Here is a 21,602-nt window from a genome sequence, read left to right on the forward strand (position 1 = left end):
CTATGAAATTACGTTTTAGACAATTTAGTGCCACTTGATTTTGTATACAACTGTACGACTGTACATGTGTGTACATTATCCTATAGCATTGTTTTCCTTTTTAGCTTATATGGGTTGTTTTATCATTGTTCATTGTTTTATGTTGCACTGAATCACCAATCACCATGTGACCACAACCTGAACACACATGCTCTACGCTGGAGGCTCCATCTCTTGTTGCTGTTCAGTTCTCTGTGTTTTGCATCTTCCTGAGGAGCGCCTCTGCTTCTCCTGGTGTCCTGAGGAACGCCTCTGCTTCTCCTGGTGTTCTGAGGAGCACCTCTGCTTCTCCTGGTGTTCTGAAGAGCGCCTCTGCTTCTCCTGGTGTTCTGAGGAGCACCTCTGCTTCTCCACCTCTGCTTCTCCTGGTGTTCTGAGGAGCACCTCTGCTTCTCCACCTCTGCTTCTCCTGGTGTTCTGAGGAGCACCTCTGCTTCTCCTGGTGTCCTGAGGAGCACCTCTGCTTCTCCTGGTGTTCTGAGGAGCACCTCTGCTTCTCCTGGTGTTCACCTCTGCTTCTCCTGGTGTCCTGAGGAGCACCTCTGCTTCTCCTGGTGTTCTGAGGAGCACCTCTGCTTCTCCTGGTGTTCTGAGGATTACCTCTGCTTCTCCTGGTGTTCTGAGGAGCACCTCTGCTTCTCCTGGTTCTCCTGGTGTCCTGAGGAGCACCTCTGCTTCTCCTGGTGTTCTGAGCAAATGTTTTTGTTCCTTTGTATGTCAACCTAGTCACGGGGAAAGAAAACCCATGTTTCAGTTTTCTCTTTGTGAATTCCTCACAGATGCAGTGTTTCCAGCCATATTGAGCGCAGCGGGCTGATACGCCCTTCTCCTGAATCAATCAAAAGCTGTGACACTGCCCTGATGTATCAGCTGTGCGTAAAGTTAGCGTCATATTCGCAGAATTACCTTTTCAAGAATATGTTCACCATTTTCACCTTCTTCTTCCGGTGGCCCAACAAGTCTGATATTGTTTCCGCGAGATCTGGACTCCAAATCCAGGATCTTACTTTTCATATTCTTGACCTCCTTCTGCAGCTCCTTGTTCCAAATATGCAGCTCACAAGCCTCGAAATTACGGGTCGGAAATGGACAATGACCGACAGAAAAATCAGTTTTGATCGACTCAAAAATAAAGTCTCTGGACACACTGACCGACGCTCATTTTTTCCCGTAATATATTTTTAATATTAAAAGAAACAGCGCGGTGAACATACCCACAGCGATTCGTCTGCAAAAACTGGCTGCTCAGCGGAAGCAGCGTAGCACATGTGCGCGCTGAGAAACACCGCGCTGCTGCTGAAAAACACAAACTAAAACCAGCGGCTGCAGGAACACTCCAGACGATCACGGTCAAGATGGATTGATGATGAGATGAGTATGATGAGAACAAAGGTGTTGTGATCGCTCTGAAGTGAACAGTCTGCTGTTCATCGAAGGCAGTAAAAACCTACACCTTTGCAAAGGGACCACACCCGTTCAAACCGCCATGCCAAAGTAGACACCCATCACCTTAGAGCTATCGGCAAAGCTGATCAGGTCGTGAACTCAGAGTATTATTTGTTGTGTACCAGGCTGTACTAGCGCCGTGTGTACCGGCAATTTCAACTCAATTAACTTCATCGACCACAAGATGATCAATATCGCAAGTGACTAGGACCAATCAGCAGATCAGAAGTTTGTTTTTTAACTGACAGTCAGTGCATTGTAGAGTTATTGTTTAATTAATGATAGACTTCTGCTTGTATTCTTGTTTGTATTAGTGATTATTGAATTACTACATGTCAGATCATGTCATAGGCTTTTAATTCATAATCTACACAACACACCTGTAGGCCTACGTATAGCCCTACTACTAACTGGGATCATAAAAACATGTTTTCTCTCATGTTTTATTTGGCTTTTATTTTACAGATTCCTCAAAAAGATCCTAGATTTTCAACAAGATTTTCCAAAATGGATGCTACAATCAAAGAAAAAAGAAAAAGTCTGAAGTGGCATATCTAACAGCCAAAGAAGAGATGCGCTTTACGATGTATGAAAGCATCCTCAACATGGATGACAGCTACTTCAAGTCTGTGGACCATATGTAGATGGGACTGTATTACATATACTTCAAATCATCAAAAGAAATGATGAACTGAAGGGTCTTGTAGATATCCTCAAAGACTGTTATGACTTTGCAAACAGTGCATGGAAACCAAGAAAAGCTTGTGGAACTCGCTGGATCATCTATACATCTCAAGCTTTAAGCTTGTTTGTGACACATTTGTATATTCAGCACTTGGAAAGTCTGGTGGCTCAGGGTAACAATGCAGAAACTGCAGGATTCTTACCAAAGTGGAAAGATCCTCTCATGTTACTTTATTCTGCCTTCTTCATTGATATTCTGAAGCCAGCTTCTATTCTGAGCAAGGTGTTTCAAGGTGAAGGAGTTGATATTGTGACATTGATGCTATAGGTAAGTCAGAGCGTGAACTTGAAGCCCTGTAGAGCATGTTTTGGACACGATAGCTAAGTCTCATATTGGTTCCTACAGCTACCAGGGTGTCAACGTTAGCTCTGACAGCAACCACCAGGCATTAGAGAAGGTCAGGCTGTAAAAACCTGTGATAATTGACAAAATGCTCAAAGAAACTAAGGCCTGTCTCCAGGTAGACGATCAGCAGTCTGTCATGATATTGAACTGTCAAGGCTGGATAGCAAGAGCTACAGCTCCAAGAGCTCAAGAAAGCGCAGAAGACCAAGCATAAAGCAGTGTTTTAGATGATGAAGGTGAACAGAACATCCATGAGCATCCATTTGCTTTCTTACGGTGCCATCTAGTGGACACTTTAAATGTCGCAGGCAGAGCACACGTTTCGAACAAAACTTTATTTAACCAGAAGAAACAGCGAGCCATGAAGGCACCAGGCACGGCAGCACGCAGTTTTGGCTGCCTTTGGAGATCGCAAATGTCTTTATTTTGAGGTTGCATTGCCGGTATGTATTTTGTACGCGTGCACAACAACTGCATTTATGTTATTTTCTGTAACCCAGTGTCCAGTATTGTTGAATTTGACTGTAGTTCCATCATTGTAATATGCTAATTACACGCAAACCACGCAGCCCTCAATATTGGCCGATCGAGGGGAGGAAGGACTTCTGTAGGATACAACAACATGAAAAAGTCTGGCGGTAATGCGACAGGACTACGATAAAACACCAAAGAAGAAGAAGAAGAAGAAGAAGAGCTAGTCTCCGGTCTGGAGAGACGGGAGATGGCGGAGGAGAGTGGATCGGTGGTCGAAGACGTTCTGGATGGCGTGGAGGAGCAGCCTTTTCTGGCTGCACGTGCCCGGAAACGTAAAAAGTCCCTTAGCTCGTCCGAGGGTTCTGGGAATGAGCAGCAGGATGAGGCTGAAGCTATTGATATCCGGGGTGAGAGCAGAGACTGTAAGGTGATCATAAAGCTTGCACAGGATAGTGCATCCTTTAAGGAGTGGAATTCAGTGGCATTGTCAAAGAGCCTAACTGTAGCTGTGGGAGTGATCAAGAGTGCGAGTGTCCTTAGAGATGGCTCGCTGCTGGTCGTGTGCAAGGACGCGGCTCAGCAACGGAAGGCAATTGGAACTAAACGTCTGGGTGGAAAGGACATTCTTGTGTCTGATGCTGAAAGAAACACGGTCAGAGGAGTTATCGTAGGTGTCCCTACGGCGACGTCTGTGGATGAAGTTAAGGAGAATTTGACTGGAGCTAAGGTGGTGGACGCTAGGCGGTTGAAGGTGACCCGGTCTGGGGTAAGATGTGACAGCTTGTCGGTAATGGTAACACTTGAAGGGAGGTGCCTGCCTCGTAAGGTGTTCATTGGGTTCATGTGCCATGACGTTAGGCCATATGTTCCACCGCCCCTGCGTTGCTTTAAGTGCCAGCGCTTTGGGCATATTGCAGCGGTCTGTAGAGGGAGGCAAAGATGTGGTAAATGTGCAGGAGATCACGAGTATGGGAAGTGTGATGTGGGAGCAAAACTGAAGTGCTGTAACTGTGGGGAAGAACATAGCTCTGCCTACGGGGGATGCAGGTTTAGCAAAAGAGCTGCTGAGGTGCATAAAATAAAGGTCTCTCAAGGTATATCCTATGCAGATGCAGTCAAGAAAGTTTCAAGTAACGAGTTTAGAGTAAATACAGAGAGAGGAGCCAGCGCTGCTCCCAGCCAGGGCGAAATGAGAAAGGCCAGTGTAGGGGAATGGAGATGGACATTCCACGGCCAGATAACAGAAAATCTCTCTTTGAACATCAGGGGAGCCGCTGTGACAAAAGACCTTCTTCTCCCCACAGTCTTACAGGAAGATGCCCCGATGAACTGTTTTATGTGATTATGCCATGAATGTTTTTCGAATCAACTCATGTTTCACCTTGTGTTACGTATTTTTCCACTGTTTAAGGTTTTATATTCCCAATGCTTTAACTCGATATTTTTTATCACAGGTGAAAGAAGATGTAAAATGTGTCTACCTCAAGAAATAATGTGCACAAACTGCCAAAAGTGTTTAACGTGTAAATGTTAAAACAGGGTTCAATGTTTTTGCCATTATTATTTACGTTACTCCAGTTTTATTTTCTCGGTCAGGAAAATGTTAAACAGGAAGTTTTCGCAGTAGCGCCCGCCCCTTTCGCTCCCAGCATGCCCTGCGGGCCAGGTATCAAAAGGACGCTCCAAGCTAGAAACGCTCTTTTTTTTGTCCCTCTCTTTGTTCTTCTCTTGTTCTTCTATCTTGAAGCCGTCTCCCCGGGCGAGCTTTCACTTTTCCTTTGTCTCAACAAAATCCGTCCGTCACGTGGTCGACAAGGCCATGCCAGTCTAGGACTCTGAAACCACCTGGAACTACCTGAAACCGCCTGGAACTAAGCTTAAGCGCTAAACCGGACAGAGACTTTCTTTGCTACTTCGTTTCTTTTCTTTTTGAAGTAATCTACGCCGTTTACGTGGATCAGCACTACGTCCTCATCTGAGTAAAGGCCGCGTGAGGAGCTAACACACCGCTAAAGCGTTCTACCGCCAAGGAACTCCCCGACATCGCCTCCGCTGCCGCCGCCGCTTCAAGGAGGTCGCAGCACACCGCTCCACGCGACCCCTCGCTCCCCGGCGCCAAGGACCCTACAGCACGTCGCAGCACACCGCTCCCCGGCGCCAAGGACCTTACAGCACGTCGCAGCCTCCTCCGCTCCACGCGACGCATCGCTCCACGGCCGCCGCACGCTTCACGAATCTTCGCCGCCACACCGCTCCACGCGACGCCTCGCTCCGGACCTCGTCCGCGGACCAGGACCAGTCGGACCGAGTCTACAGAACCGTAAGCCGAGTCAATTGCGTGCGGTCCGTTTTGTAGCGTGATTTGGGTAGAGCTCAGCGGTTCCTCCTCCCTTTAGCTTCTCACTTTCCCTCTTTTTGATATAGATTAGCATAGACACGTTTGGTTATCAAAGGCAAAACCCTGGTTTAACATTATCTGCATGAAATCTGCTGTTAAATCTGATATAACATCACCTGTGATTTACCTGTGCGCATTTCTGCTCCGGTGTTTTGATTTCCCTTTTGATAAATAAACTACACGAAAGAGTTATTGACTATTGTTTGTTTGATTAGACTATGTGTAAGTCCCTGAATCGTGAAACACCCTTCAGACCTTTTTAACGAGCCTGATTAAGGACCGTATCTTAGCTCTTTGGGTTTAACCCTGGTGCCCCGTCTTGTCTCGTTTCTGCTAAGAAATCTTCCTTAATCATAAACTGAATACATGTAGTTTTGAGACCCTACACCAGCGTGGCTCCCAAGAAGTGTGAAGGTTTCAAGAGTGGAGGTCCCAAGTGTGCAGGTTCCAGAATGAATGAGAATACCCTGGTTGTGGATAGAGAGGATTTTGTACTCTTTATGGTGGATGTTGTAAACTGTGCTGCTCAGACTCAAAGCAGAACTGAAAGGATCAGGATCATTGCTAAAGCTGCAGGGAGATTCCTTGGAACAAAGGAGCTTGATTGGGCAGATATAGAAAACAGGCTAAAGGCGCTAAATGGGAGTCGGAGTGATGGGGGTCTGCTTTTGGGGAGTCAGAGTGATCAGAGTGACGAGATGGGGGTGGGGGTGGTCTCCTGTCCTCGTCCAGTCTCGTAGACGCACGGCTACCAAGCAGCGACTTCAGTGGAAATATTAAAGCCTATAGAATGAAGCCTGATGTGCCAAATGTGACACAAGTTCAAGTTTAGTTCATTGTGAAGGTCACAACTTCCTTATAATAGACGGTCAGCATTGTTTGCTTATTCTCGTAGTGTTACCAGTTTTCCATGTTTGCTCATCTCTTGCTCCTCGTTTCTTGGGATTTTGTGGGTGAAAAGGTATTTTTCAAGATACATTTCGGCAGCAGCGGAGCAAGCGAGCGTCAACGCTGAAGTCATATTAAAGTCCTCCACTCAAAGTGCTTTAAACACAATGAGAGCAGGATCTTTGTGAAGGACACAACATTCCCTCGACCACCAGACTCTGGCACCAGACTCTGGCACCAGACTCTGGCACCAGACTCTGGCACCAGACTCTGTCCTGCTTCTGAGAGCTGACAAGATCAGGCATTAGTCAGCAGGTATGGCCTGATAAAGCCTTTTCTTCTAATTAGACAGGGGTATACAAGTAAAGCTCATTTACTTGTATACCCCGGACTTATTAGTCGTGAAGTTGTGAATATTGACCAAATTATTGTCATGCATTTATCTTATATTTCTGTGTCCTATTCATCATTTGGGTCACGATGCACTTTCTGTGTACTTTCTGATTATCTCTCTACAAACAATCTTAAAGCTGACGTTAGGGCATTTTATAAAACACAGTTAAATCTTGTGGAAAGTCAAATCTCAGATGAACAACATGCTGCTGTTCTGCCTGTTTTTCCCAGTTTTCATCAAATAAAGAACTTGAGAACGATCCTCGCCTCTCGCAGTCTGTTATAGACTAAACTTCCACAAAGTGAATTTTTAAAACGAAAACAAAATTCATTTTCCAAATATATTTCGCTTAACTATTGAAGTTTACAATGAATGAATGTAAAATGATATGTACTTTGTTAAAAACTAACTGAATAAACTAAAGGGTTGATCTTTTACCCATCGCTCTTCTTGAGTAGGAAGCCGGACTTCTCTGTCCCGTACGTCTTGTTGCCCTGGGGCTGATGGATGCTGTAGCTGTTCCCAGAGTTTTTCCTGTTCAGGTGTTCCTGAAAAGACCCCAAACACATCACAGACATGTCTTTTGACACAGGAGAGAAGCTGAGTGTGGAACAGCACCTCCTGAGCGTCCACATGCAGGAGCAGCCTCAGAGAGTCTCTTAACTGGATCAGCTTCTTCACCTCCTCGTCCTGCTCCTGACGGACCTGTTCACCAAACATTTTCATCCTTAGGCCGCAGTTATTTTATTGCTTGGTTTACAGATTTTTTAAATGAAATATATTGAACAGGCGGCCGAAATATAAATATAATTTCAATTTCAAAAGATTTTTTCTCCCAGGTTTGCCCAAAAATAAATCCCCGTGGCATGTCCCACGCTGGAGGGACTATGTCTCCCGGCTGGCCTGGGAACGCCTCGGGACCCCCCCGGAGGAGTTGGAGGAAGTGTCTGGGGAGGAGGAAGTCTGGGAGTCCCTGCGTTTGCGTTGTCGGCAGCACTTTATAAAAAAAAAAAACTGATAATTTATTTTATTTCTATTGTAGAGATCAATAATCTAATCTGTAAACCAAGTAATGAAATAACCGTAGTCATCTCAGGCCACGGTGTACAGCCGAGTGGCATCACATACTCAGATACTCACATACTTTCAGTTTTATATGTCGTTTTGTCTGGGACAGATCAGAACAATGGCCTATAATAAACCATTAGTGCTGTTAAAATACTTTTCAAATTCGATTTTGATATTAAGAAAACATCTTGATACTCAATACTGGTTTAAATATCACAATTAAAATAATTATTTATACAACATTGTGTAGATCCTTTAATTTGATCAGGTACTTATTTCATTAGATTAGATAATACTTTGTTCTTTTATCAGGCATCATTCAGATCAAGACCAGGCTAAAGCGCAGCAGCAATTTTGTTATGTTATAACATTTTTAATACTTGCTCTTGATAATTGCTCAAATGAGAACATAGTTATTAAACTAGTTTTCGTATTGATTTGTTTGTGCATATGGATGTGTTCTTGAAGCAGCACACTACACCATCATCCTACAGTCATGTTTCAACAATGCTACTCTTTCTTGTTGTGGCAGAGTTAAATCTACTCCAACTACAGACTCCTCAGTCTCCTTCTCACATCCTGTGACTCTTTTTACTGTTGAAGGTTCCAAAAAACACACGCACAAAACACCAGCAGAAGCAGAAGAGAACATTTATGTTGTTTTGGCCTCTGACTTTATTGCATCTTAAAAGTACTATTGTGACTATGAGGATGCAGAACAAAATAGCTCTATTATCTTGAATAATATCTTATCTTAAATAAAACGTGTACTTCTGACACTCTGTGTCTAGTTACATGAAAAATGTGGGAGATTAGGTTTGTGGCAAACTGGATAAGTTTTTGGGAAAAAATCTTGTTTTCATTGTATCTGGTCTTTTGTTTAAATTGTATGACTTTCGTGAGTGTGACTGTGAGAGAGAGTGAGAGAGTGAGAGAGTGCGAGAGCGAGTGCGAGTGCGAGTGCGAGTGCGAGAGCGAGTGCGAGAGCGAGTGCGAGAGCGAGAGCGAGTGCGAGAGCGAGTGCGAGAGCGAGTGCGAGAGCGAGTGCGAGAGCGAGTGCGAGAGCGAGTGCGGGTGCGAGTGCGTTTTTCGACCAGAGACTATTTAACAACACAATCAATAGCATCAAAAAGGTCCTGAACACTTTAACGTTAACGGAAAATTGAACCCAATCAAACAATCAAAAATATCAAAAAAAAATTGAAAATAAAAAAGGTACATTTTATTTTTAGAAACACAATCAAGCAATGTAGCTAAAAATAAAATAAAAAGTCAAATTTTTAATTTGTTCTGTAAATTGAATAGGAAAAACTATACAATTTACAGAACAAATTAAAACGTTTGGAAGCTAAACAGACAGAAAACAGGAACCCTCAAATGCTACAGTAACTTAAAAAAAAGAGTTGAAATGAATCAACTGATCTCACAGGAAATCATTTTAAAGTTAATACTAACGTGGTTAAAAATTCTCTAAATTACTACCTTGAAAGCTCAAACAACAACAGACAGAAAGAACAATTTTTAAACACGAGACAACCAGAATAATGTAATTTTAGGCCGAGAGCAAATTAAAAAAATCGTTTGAATCTTTTTACAAAAAAAAAAATCATAAAAATACCTTAAAATAATGACCAAAGACCAAAGAGCAAAACCAAAAATTAGGTGCTGAAATAACAGCTCCTGAAATTCAAAGTGCAATCCAAAGAATAAAATAATAATAATCTCCGGGGAGTGATGAGTGGTATAAAGCTCTAAAAGACACACTTACTCCTTTCTTTTATCACCGTTTAACTGGACCTTTAAAAAAGCTCAGATCCCTCCAAGTGTGAAAGAGGTCATCATATCCTTTAATACTAAAGAGGGAAAGGATCGACTTGACTGTGCCTCACACAGACCAATCTCTGTTCTGAATGTGAAATATCGTATATACACCAAATCCTCCCAAACTGAATCCACAAAGATCAGACAGGATTCATGACAAACGACAAACACAAGACGACATAAGACGATCCTCACACACAATGAGACAAATACAAACACAACTAAACAAAGATGTGATCATAAGTCTGGACGCTGAAGAAGGATTTTGATTCTGTTAAATGGACTTATTTATTAAAGTGATGAACAAATTTAAATAGTATATCTAATTATAAAAACTATTGGGGCTCTTTAAGATGGTCCAACATTAGGAATTAAAATCAATGGTCATCTGACAGATCCACTGAGTCTGGAAAGGGGGGTCAGACGGGGCTGTGCCTGGTCTCTCCTCCTGTTTGATTTGCATTTGGAACCATTGGTCCAATTTTATTAGACAATCAAAAACAATTCAAAGAGTTATAATTACAGGACGGAAAATGGAATCGCCTGCTACAGTTGATGTTCTATTGTATTTGACAAGGCCAGAAATATTCATACCCAATGTGATGCATTTTCTCAAAAAAATTGGTCCAATGTCAAATTCAATGTACAAAAAACTTAAATTCTCTCTTACTGACGCCCCCTCTGACCTTTAGAAAGACCTTCCCATTTAAATGACAAACATCTCTTAGATATTTAGGTGTGGTCTCCATAGAGACCTAACAATTCTGGAGAAAAAATATTATTATAAAAACATGTCTTGAATTGAACCTTATCCCCTACTTAAGTCCATGTCAAAAGACTGAAACTATAAAAAATAATCTTTTACCCGGATCTGTTCCAGACTTTTCTGATTTCCATCCCCAACCGACTGTTTGATGAGTGGAATAAAACAATCTCTAGATTTATATGGCATGGGGAATAAAATCTGTATTAGATTAAAAACTTTACAATTATCAAAACAAATTAATAAAAAAAATACTTTATTTCAGGTCAGATCAGAGCGTTGCTGGTGTGACTCAGAATATGAAGCTCAATGGTCTCATATTGAGAGTAATGTGGTGCCGGAGGTTCCTGTGCAGGTCTTACTGGCAGATAACAGACGCTAAGTTAAGAATCCCTGGGTCAAATCTGTTCTTACAATATGGAAGGAGCTGATCAAAACATACAAACTAAACAAATATGTTAAAATCTTAAACTGGCTTTCAATCCAAATGTCACACCTACAACTCAGACTCAAGATTTAAAGTCTGGACAACAAAATGTATAAAGGTCTTTTACCAGATGTAAAAGAGAATCATCTGAAGAGCTTTGAGGAGGTGAAAGAATCATTTGACTTGGAGAAACAAAAAAGGATTTTTTATAACCAAGAAATTAAAAATGATGTTTATCATCATAACCTTTTGACTAAAACATTCATTAAAGCTCATAAATCCGAACTTTATAGGGGATTAATATCTAAATTGTATACATTTATTATCAATCTTCAGAAAAGGTTTATTGCCATTGTCAATGAACATAATTCACAACATAGGAACTTGCTTTTAGTAAAAAGGAAAAGCAATTTAAATCTGCAATAGGATAAAAATAAAAATAGGCTTATTATCTACACAAACTGTACAGTTGAGTTTACATATGTAGTGCAGAAAGTGAACAGTGATTAAATAATGGTTAAAGTGACAGAGTTTAAGAAGTGTTCATGAGTCCAACAGCAGAGGGAAAGAAACTGTTCTTGTGGAGAGAGGTTCTGGTCCTGAGGGGAGTGGCCTCCTGCCTGAGGGGAGTGGCCTCCCGCCTGAGGGGAGTGGCCTCCTGCCTGAGGGGAGTGCCAGAGCCCTGCAGACCTACAGGTCCTGCAGAGATGGAAGTCTGCAGCCGATCACCTTCTCATCAGAGGGCGCTGTAGTCCCTGTTTGTCCCTGGCTGTGGCTCCAGCGTACCACATGGTGATGGAGGAGGTGATGGAGGAGGTAATGGAGGAGGTAATGGAGGAGGTGATGGAGGAGGTGATGGAGGAGGTGATGATGAACTCAATGATGGCCGTGTAGAATTGCACCATCTGCGCTGGCAGCTTGGCTTTCCTCAGCAGCCGCAGGTTGTTAGCACTGCACCAGGACACCAGCCGCTCCACCTCCTGTAGACAGACTCATCCCCGTCTGAGATGAGCCTGATGAGGGTGGTGTCGTCATGGCGATGAGGGTGGTGTCGTCATGGCGATGAGGGTGGTGTTGTCCACAAACTTTATCAGTTTTACAGAGTCGTGGCTGGAGGTGCAGCAGTTTGTGTACAGGGAGAAGAGCAGGGGAGAAAGTACACAGTCCTGTGGAACTCCTGTGCTGATAGTCCCAGTGTCTGAGACATTCTTCTCCATGTGCAATACTGTCATACCCATGTGCAATACTGACTTAACCATGTGCAATACTGTCATACCCATGTGCAATACTGTCATACCCATGTGCAATACTGTCATACCCATGTGCAATACTGTCAACACTGGAATTTCCCCATTGTGGGACAATTAAAGGTTATCTTATCTTATTACGATGATAACGACGACGACGACGTTATTATACTTTACTCTAGACTAAATCATCTCTACATGTCAGAGTAGATATAATTGCACGACTTAATCATGTGAAGCCTCATTGGTCCGTTCTACCTTCCACATGTGTGAGAACATTTAAAGTCTCCATCATTATTAGAGTGTGGAGACTGTTACCGTGTGAATGGAGCTCGCAAGCTTCTCGATGAAAGGACACAGGTTTTCAGCGGCTTTCAGCCCGTCCTGAAAGAAACTACAGAGAAAGAAGGCAGCTGAGTCAGGGTTAATCTACTGGAGGTCACCGTGAGCTCCTGGAGGTCACCGTGAGCTCCTGGAGGTCGTCCTGGAGGTCGCAATGAGCTCCTGGAGGTCACGTAAGCTCCTGGAGGTCACGGTGAGCTCTTGGATGTCACGGTGAGCTCCTGGATGTCACGGTGAGCTCCTGGATGTCACGGTGAGCTCCTGGAGGTCACGGTGAGCTCCTGGAGGTCACGGTGAGCTCCTGGAGGTCACGGTGAGCTCCTGGAGGTCACGGTGAGCTCCTGGAGGTCAGGGCAAGGAGGGGATTTTGACCAGGACTGACCTGAGCTGGGCCTGAAAGAACTTGATGAGGCTCTGCAGGAGGTCTGGGCCTTGGCGTACCTTCAGCTCCTGGATCTTCAGGAGATACTACAGAAGAACATGGAACATGTAATTCAACTAAATAAGTAACAAATACTACAACCAGCAAACTACCTGCTCCAACAGACCAATCTACAGAAGCTTTTGTATCCAGTAGAAAATTATACCCCCAACCCCCCCCCAGGATCATCAGGAGAGGAAGCGGAACAGTCTGAAGATGTGAGACAGGTTCTGCTCTGACAATGTTCAAATCTAAGATAAAAACAGTTTTGCTTCGCTGTGTTTGACTGAAAGGATTCTCTCTGCACTCTTCTTTTATGTCTTAAACTATAGGGAGTGTCCAAAGAGCCGCGGCGCGCGGCCGAAACTGCCATGTTATTTTGTGCCGCGGCTCCTGAAACTGCTGCGCTATTTTAGACCGCACCGGGTTAAGGGTTAAGGGTCAGGGTTAGGGTTAAGGTTAAGGTTAGGGTTAGCCATGGGTTAGGGTTAGGGTTAAGGTTAGGGTTAGCCATGAGGCTATATGGCAGTGCCGCGGTTCCTGAAACTGCTGGGCCATTTGACCGCGCCGCGGCTCTGCAGCCACGGCCTAAACTATTTTGTGATTTCTGTCATGTCTATGTTTTTAATGCATGTTTCCTGTTGTGAAGCACTTTATATTTCCTTATGTATGAAATGTGCTCTACAAATAAACTTGCCTTGCTAAGATAGGGCTGGACACAGTTATGGTTAACCCAAATATACAAACAAAGGCACAAACAGTACGTTTTATCAGTCCTCCATGTTCAAGCTGATCATATGATCCAAACGTCACTCTAATCCTTGTGCTTGGTCCAGGTCAGAGGTCATGGAGGTCATCTTAGTGTGTAGCACAGAGTTGGAGGTAACGCGTGAGAGTAACTACTTTTTTAGAGGAACGTAAAAGTGTTCGTTTTGTGCACCCACCCTCAGCACAGTCCCAGAGCCGGGCGTGTCCTGAGCACAGTCCCAGAGCTGGGCGTGTCCAGAGCACAGTCCCAGAGCCGGGCGTGTCCTGAGCACAGTCCCAGAGCTGGGCGTGTCCTCAGCACAGTCCCAGAGCTGGGCGCGTCCTCAGCACAGTTCCAGAGCCGGGCGTGTCCTCGGCACAGTGTCCTCAGCACAGTCCCAGAGCTGGGCGTGTCCTCAGCACAGTCCCAGAGCTGGGTGTGTCCTGAACACAGTCCCAGAGCCGGGCGTGTCCTCGGCACAGTGTCCTCAGCACAGTCCCAGAGCTGGGCGTGTCCTGAGCACAGTCCCAGAGATGGGCGTGTCCTGAGCACAGTCCCAGAGATGGGCGTGTCCTCAGCACAGTCCTAGAGCCGGGCGTGTCCTCAGCACAGTCCTAGAACCGGGCGTGTCCTCAGCACAGTCCCAGAGCCGGGCGTGTCCTCAGCACAGTCCCAGAGCCGGGCGTGTCCTCAGCACAGTCCCAGAGCCGGGCGTGTCCTCAGCACAGTCCCAGAGATGGGCGTGTCCTCAGCACAGTCCCAGAGCCGGGCGTGTCCTCAGCACAGTCCCAGAGCCAGGCGTGTCCTCAGCACAGTCCCAGAGATGGGCGTGTCCTCAGCACAGTCCCAGAGATGGGCGTGTCCTGAGCACAGTCCCAGAGATGGGCATGTCCTCAGCACAGTCCCAGAGCCGGGCGTGTCCTCGGCACAGTGTCCTCAGCACAGTCCCAGAGATGGGCGTGTCCTCAGCACAGTCCCAGAGCTGGGCCTGGGTCCTCCTCCTTCTTTCTCAGCACTATTTAGTATGTGAGGAGTCAATGTAAGTACCAGCGATGTGGTGAGTGTGATTTAAATAAACTACAGTTAAACAAGTGTGTTGTGTTGTTGTGCGTCGCTGCTCATGTTGTTCACTGCTGGAGCACGAAACGTGTTTATTGATGACATTGTGTTGTGCTCATCTTCAACAGAAAAGAGAAATAAAGCTCATTAAATGCATTTACTTTGCTTATCTGATATTTTAATGATAATGTCACTGTGTTTGTCAGGCTCGCCCCCTGGTGTTATAGAACAGTAATGACAGCCTGGTGTTCGGAGGAGTACTCAGTTGGGTTTGACCTCCGTTTTACTGTGCGTGACTGAACACAAAGGGAAAGTTATCCAAGAATGATGATTATTGATAACACAAGAGAACTCTAACCTCGTTACTGCCCTGGAACGTGCTACTGTGTTATAAAAGTAGTGCGTTCCAGGGCAGTAACGAGGTAATGTAACAAGTTACTTTTAAAAGTAACACCACCAAACACTGCTGGTGTAGTCAGAATCCAGCGTGGAGCAACTCTGCGTAAAGATGAAGGGTTAAGGGTCAGGGTTAAGGTTAAGGTTAGGGTTAGCCATGGGTTAGGGTTAGGGTTAAGGTTAGGGTTAGCCATGAGGCTATATGGCAGTGCCGCGGTTCCTGAAACTGCTGGGCCATTTGACCGCGCCGCGGCTCTGCAGCCACGGCCTAAACTATTTTGTGATTTCTGTCATGTCTATGTTTTTAATGCATGTTTCCTGTTGTGAAGCACTTTATATTTCCTTATGTATGAAATGTGCTCTACAAATAAACTTGCCTTGCTAAGATAGGGCTGGACACAGTTATGGTTAACCCAAATATACAAACAAAGGCACAAACAGTACGTTTTATCAGTCCTCCATGTTCAAGCTGATCATATGATCCAAACGTCACTCTAATCCTTGTGCTTGGTCCAGGTCAGAGGTCATGGAGGTCATCTTAGTGTGTAGCACAGAGTTGGAGGTAACGTGTGAGAGTAACTACTTTTTTAGAGGAACGTAAAAGTGTTCGTTTTGTGCACCCACCCTCAGCACAGTCCCAGAGCCGGGCGTGTCCTGAGCACAGTCCCAGAGCTGGGCGTGTCCAGAGCACAGTCCCAGAGCCGGGCGTGTCCTGAGCACAGTCCCAGAGCTGGGCGTGTCCTCAGCACAGTCCCAGAGCTGGGCGCGTCCTCAGCACAGTTCCAGAGCCGGGCGTGTCCTCGGCACAGTGTCCTCAGCACAGTCCCAGAGCTGGGCGTGTCCTCAGCACAGTCCCAGAGCTGGGTGTGTCCTGAACACAGTCCCAGAGCCGGGCGTGTCCTCGGCACAGTGTCCTCAGCACAGTCCCAGAGCTGGGCGTGTCCTGAGCACAGTCCCAGAGATGGGCGTGTCCTGAGCACAGTCCCAGAGATGGGCGTGTCCTCAGCACAGTCCTAGAGCCGGGCGTGTCCTCAGCACAGTCCTAGAACCGGGCGTGTCCTCAGCACAGTCCCAGAGCCGGGCGTGTCCTCAGCACAGTCCCAGAGCCGGGCGTGTCCTCAGCACAGTCCCAGAGCCGGGCGTGTCCTCAGCACAGTCCCAGAGATGGGCGTGTCCTCAGCACAGTCCCAGAGCCGGGCGTGTCCTCAGCACAGTCCCAGAGCCGGGCGTGTCCTCAGCACAGTCCCAGAGATGGGCGTGTCCTCAGCACAGTCCCAGAGATGGGCGTGTCCTGAGCACAGTCCCAGAGATGGGCATGTCCTCAGCACAGTCCCAGAGCCGGGCGTGTCCTCGGCACAGTGTCCTCAGCACAGTCCCAGAGATGGGCGTGTCCTCAGCACAGTCCCAGAGCTGGGCCTGGGTCCTCCTCCTTCTTTCTCAGCACTATTTAGTATGTGAGGAGTCAATGTAAGTACCAGCGATGTGGTGAGTGTGATTTAAATAAACTACAGTTAAACAAGTGTGTTGTGTTGTTGTGCGTCGCTGCTCATGTTGTTCACTGCTGGAGCACGAAACGTGTTTATTGATGACATTGTGTTGTGCTCATCTTCAACAGAAAAGAGAAATAAAGCTCATTAAATGCATTTACTTTGCTTATCTGATATTTTAATGATAATGTCACTGTGTTTGTCAGGCTCGCCCCCTGGTGTTATAGAACAGTAATGACAGCCTGGTGTTCGGAGGAGTACTCAGTTGGGTTTGACCTCCGTTTTACTGTGCGTGAATGAACACAAAGGGAAAGTTATCCAAGAATGATGATTATTGATAACACAAGAGAACTCTAACCTCGTTACTGCCCTGGAACGTGCTACTGTGTTATAAAAGTAGTGCGTTCCAGGGCAGTAACGAGGTAATGTAACAAGTTACTTTTAAAAGTAACACCACCAAACACTGCTGGTGTAGTCAGAATCCAGCGTGGAGCAACTCTGCGTAAAGATGTATAAAGATGCACCACGTTCCTCTGTGAATGTGGTTCATTGACGATGGCAGTAAACCCTTCTGAACATGTGGCAATGTGGGTAACGCAGATGCAGTAAACATGCATTCAAAGCCTGTGTCATGAGCATGTGCGGTGCAGCGCTGCCTGTGACACTCACAGACAGAGACATGAGACACAGTTATAACTGGACAAACGTCACACAAGTTTGTTTTAGCTTTTGCACAATTGCACAGAAAAAAGAACCATTCAGGAAGTGGCATCAAAAGCAGGTATTGTTCAAGTACCACGCCCTTAAAGGCGGTATGGACGATTTTTCGGCGATTTGAGAACGCAGGCGGAAGACCCCGTGCGGACCGATACAACACACACGTGCGTTTGTTTATTAGCGCAACGGAGCGCATCGCATTGCTCGTCTCCCGTAGATTTCTGCGTCAGCTCGAACTGTCTTTCTCCGTCTTCATTTTGCCCCGTACACTGAGGGAACTATATTATGATAGATCCATGCGCTTAGGCACGCGGAAACGTGGGGACGAGCCTGACGCGGCTGCAGGTGAGCGATAGGTGCGTTTTATGATTGATACGTGGCAGGACAAATGATTTATCCACGCCACGAGGAAATATGACAAAAAATTTGCTGAAAAAAATCGTCTATACCACCTTTAATGATGTCTGACCTCACACATCTGCAGCTGGAAGCCCCTCCTCTCCCTCTCCAGCTCCTCCCCCTGCTCCGGGCTCTCCAGGCGGATCAGGCTCAGCGCTCGGCTCTTCTCTCTTCGCTCCTTCTCCAGTTTCCCTCTGACCAAACACAACCACATCACTGACATTTTCACCTCATAATACGATTCACCACGTTATAATAATATTACAACTTAACTATAAAATATGCTCAGATTCTCATTATTATCAGGCCCAAGCGCCACAAGGTGGGCTCTTAGCCCCAAGTGCATCAAACAATGAACAATGCAAAAACAACTGTAAAAGTAAAAAAGAAACACAATTCAAATCTGATATAAGAGAACAAAAATAGGCTTATTATATTATAAAAACTGTACAGCTGAGTTTAAATATGTAGAGCAGAAAGTGAACAGTGATTAAATGATAGTTAAAGTGACAGTGTTTAAGAAGTGTTCATGAGTCCAACAGCAGAGGGAAAGAAACTGTTCTAGTGGAGGGAGGTTCTGGTCCAGAACCTCCTGCCTGAGGGAGGTGGCCTCCTGCCTGAGGGGAGTGGCCTACTGCCTGAGGGGAGTGGCCTCCTGCCTGAGGGGAGTGGCCTCCTGCCTGAGAGGAGTGGCTCAAATCGTCCGTGTCCAGGGTAAGAAGGGTCGGCTGTGATCCGACCTGTTCGTCCCAGAGTCCTGGTGATGGTGGGCTCCCACTTGAGGTCCTGGTGATGGTGGCTCCCACTTGAGGTCCTGGTGATGGTGGCTCCCACTTGAGGTCCTGGTGATGGTGGGCTCCCACTTGAGGTCCTGGTGATGGTGGAGCAGAGGAAGTGGGGGGAGTCCACAGTGGAGATGGGGGGGTCTGAGATGGTGAGGGGGGCTGGGGGGCTGTGACTTTCCTGAAGTCCACGATCATCTCCACTGTTTTCTGGGCGTTGAACTCCAGGTTGTTAGAGCTGCACCAGGACACCAGCCGCTCCACCTCCTGTAGACAGACTCATCCCCGTCCGAGATGAGCCCGATGAGGGTAGAGTCGTCATGGTGATGAGGGTGGTGTCGTCCGCAAACTTGAAACCTGCATGATCCACCTGCAGGTGGATTCGGTGCTCCACCTGCAGGTGGAGTGAGCGCTCCCCCTGCAGGTGGAGTGAGCGCTCCCCCTGCAGGTGGAGTCGGCGCTCCCCCTGCAGGTGGAGTCAGGCACGTTAAGCTGGGAGAGCTTGTCCTGGAGCAGAGCAGGAGGTGGTGTTGATGATGGTGTTGATCCTGGTGTAAGTTCCCGGGGAGTCCAGGTGCTGCAGGTGAAGTGGAGAGCCAGGTTGATGGTGTCGTCCACAGACCTGTGGCTCTGTAGGTGAACTGCAGGGGGTCCAGCAGCAGGGGGTCCAGCAGCAGGGGATCCAGCAGCAGGGGGTCCAGCAGCAGGGGGTCCAGCAGGGGGGAGGTGAGGGACTTGAGGTGGGGAGGACCAGGCGCTCAAATTACTTTATGACAGACGTCAGCGCCACAGGTCTGTAGTCAGTAAGTCCAGTGATCCGGGGCTTCTTGGGGACAGAGACAATGATGGACGACTTGAAGCTGGGACGTGGCATGACTCTAGGAGGTGTTAAAAATGCCAGTGAAGACAGGGGCCAGCTCGCCTGCACAGTGTCTTAAGGTGGTGGGAGAGACACCGTCTGGTCCAGCAGCTTTTCGAGGGTTGGATGTCAGTAATAGTCTGTTAACATCCTGTTCCGCTGGAACGCCGAGGCCGCCACCAGCTGCGCCATCTTAGCCAATCCACGACACCGCGTCCCAACCACTCGATCAGCACCACCGGATTTCAATTTTCATGAACAATTTATTAATATTCTCTATATCCACATTTTACCCTTTATTTGATCAAATCTCAGTTTACAGTAGAAACCATCGTTTGACTAGTTAACTCATTAAATAAATAATCAGAGGATCACTCTTTAGTGGCAGCATTATGTCCAGTTCATTCAGGGACACACAAGGACACGTCTCTCAGAGAGGACGTCTACAACCAATCACCGCTCACCGCTCCTGGCACTGTGGTTTGGAGCTCAGTCACCTCTCGGGAGAACGCTCTGGGGGGAGAACGCTCTGGGGGGAGAATGCTCAGGGTGGAGAACGCTCAGGGGGGAGAACGCTCAGGGGGGAGAACGCTCAGGGGGAGAACGCTCAGGGGGAAAACGCTCAGGGGGAAAACGCTCAGGGGGAGAACGCTCAGGGGGAGAACGCTCGGGGGAGAACGCTCGGGGGAGAACGCTCGGGGGAGAACGCTCGGTAGAGAAGATCATTACCCATAATGCACCTGCTTCAGAATCTGCTCAGTGTCCTTACATTTTGAGGTCATAATCCCTCCAGCTCTTCTCCATCTGTTTCTTCAGCTCCTGGAGGAGAAGGTCAAAGTCAGTCAGGCTGCACCACACACACGTGTCATTCATCCATGTTAGAAATGACTCATCTGTAACTGGGATAAATCATTGCTCCAATGAATCACAATCCTTAAACCATGAATTACAAAACAGTGCTGATTACTATAAATAATAAGGTGTATTTAAGTGTTGATAGAGACCATCAACAATTATGGAGAAAAAATATACTCGAATAGAATTTTTCTTTAAATGCGCATGCGCACACTCACCCCCCACCCTCCTTTCCCAGAGGCCGCCTCCCATCAAACCTCGTGCAGAAGCACATCATCACATCATCGCTTCTGAGCTCGATCACAGTCTTTCTGTGTCATGTTTGTCCTGTAACTGAAGGAACTCACTAAACACACACACATATCAACCACACATGTGTAACCAGGGAAACTGCTGCTATGGGAACCAGGCTGCAGGTGTGCAGTAGCACGCAGGGAATGATTTACATTGACAATGATTGACACTACTCAGCTGTCCACGCCACAAGGAAATGAGACTTAGATCAGTCGTAAATATGCTCAATTATTATTCCTGGGTAAAATCTGTGCTTACAACAAAGACTCTGGACGAGATGGGACTCATTATCTGAGCTGTGATGTTTGATTTATTTAATGTGTGTTTTGTGTTTAACAAAACTTAAATTGAAAAAAAAAAAAAAATTGAACAGAAATAGATAAAACATATGGCTCTTCCATCCATGTATGTTCACAGCCTCTATACTTTATCCACAAGTTAATATTTGACCGTACATTCTAGAGCAGGGTCGGCCCAAAAGACGGCCCGCGGGCCTAGTCAGGACCCGAAGCTCTGGCCTGAGACCAAGTTTCCCGTAATAAAATTCAATTATCTTTTTTAATCTGTCGCACTTCCGCGACGCACCACGGTCCCGGCTGCCAGAGCGTTCCAGTTCATCTGAAACACTGTTAAACGTCTGGTGCTGCAGACACAGTGAAGAACAGCTTTATGGATGATTTGGTGTAAATGTGACACGCGTAAGGACCGTGTGCGCTGAGCGATTGGAAGTCTGCTTGTTAAGTTTACGCGCCGTGGCACCGGAGGAGGACAGCCTGTTTCCAGGCTTCGTCGTTGGATTGAAAGACCTGCGCGAGTCCACGGTACGTCAGACATCTGTGCGTGATGTGCAGATTGTCCCACAGGTCTGGTCATGAAAGGTGGGCCGCGGTCTCGTCCCGGGACATGTGCGTTTTTGTTTTAGACGCGTCTAAATTCATGATCATTTCTCCATCAATATACGTCAGATTGTAATAGTTATAAGAGTCCAGCTATAGTCCCGCTATAGTCCCGCTATAGTCCCGCTATAGTCCCGCTATAGTCCAGCTATAGTCCAGCTATAGTCCAGCTATAGTCCCGCTATAGTCCCGCTATAGTCCCGCTATAGTCCCGTTATAGTCCCGCTATAGTCCCGCTATAGTCCCGCTATAGTCCCGCTATAGTCCTCCTATAGTCCAGCTATAGTCCCGC

General features: G+C 46.4%; 1 protein-coding gene across 1 annotated transcript in view; it reads right to left on the bottom strand.

The window, feature by feature from the left end:
• The window catches only part of asap3 (ArfGAP with SH3 domain, ankyrin repeat and PH domain 3), an 85,154-nt gene that overhangs the window by 33,394 nt on the left and 30,158 nt on the right, over nucleotides 1–21,602 (bottom strand). The window contains exons 5-10 of the mRNA XM_072457281.1: nucleotides 20,035–20,084; nucleotides 17,695–17,818; nucleotides 12,780–12,865; nucleotides 12,374–12,449; nucleotides 7,348–7,434; nucleotides 7,168–7,277 (exon numbers count right to left, since the gene is read on the bottom strand). Coding sequence (XP_072313382.1) covers nucleotides 7,168–7,277; nucleotides 7,348–7,434; nucleotides 12,374–12,449; nucleotides 12,780–12,865; nucleotides 17,695–17,818; nucleotides 20,035–20,084 — 533 coding nt within the window. The remainder of the gene's footprint in view (nucleotides 1–7,167; nucleotides 7,278–7,347; nucleotides 7,435–12,373; nucleotides 12,450–12,779; nucleotides 12,866–17,694; nucleotides 17,819–20,034; nucleotides 20,085–21,602) is intronic.

Source organism: Eucyclogobius newberryi, unplaced genomic scaffold (assembly GCF_026437365.1).
Source record: "Eucyclogobius newberryi isolate DKJ021-1_F unplaced genomic scaffold, fEucNew1.0.hap1 SCAF_21, whole genome shotgun sequence".
Classification (NCBI taxonomy): domain Eukaryota; kingdom Metazoa; phylum Chordata; class Actinopteri; order Gobiiformes; family Gobiidae; genus Eucyclogobius; species Eucyclogobius newberryi.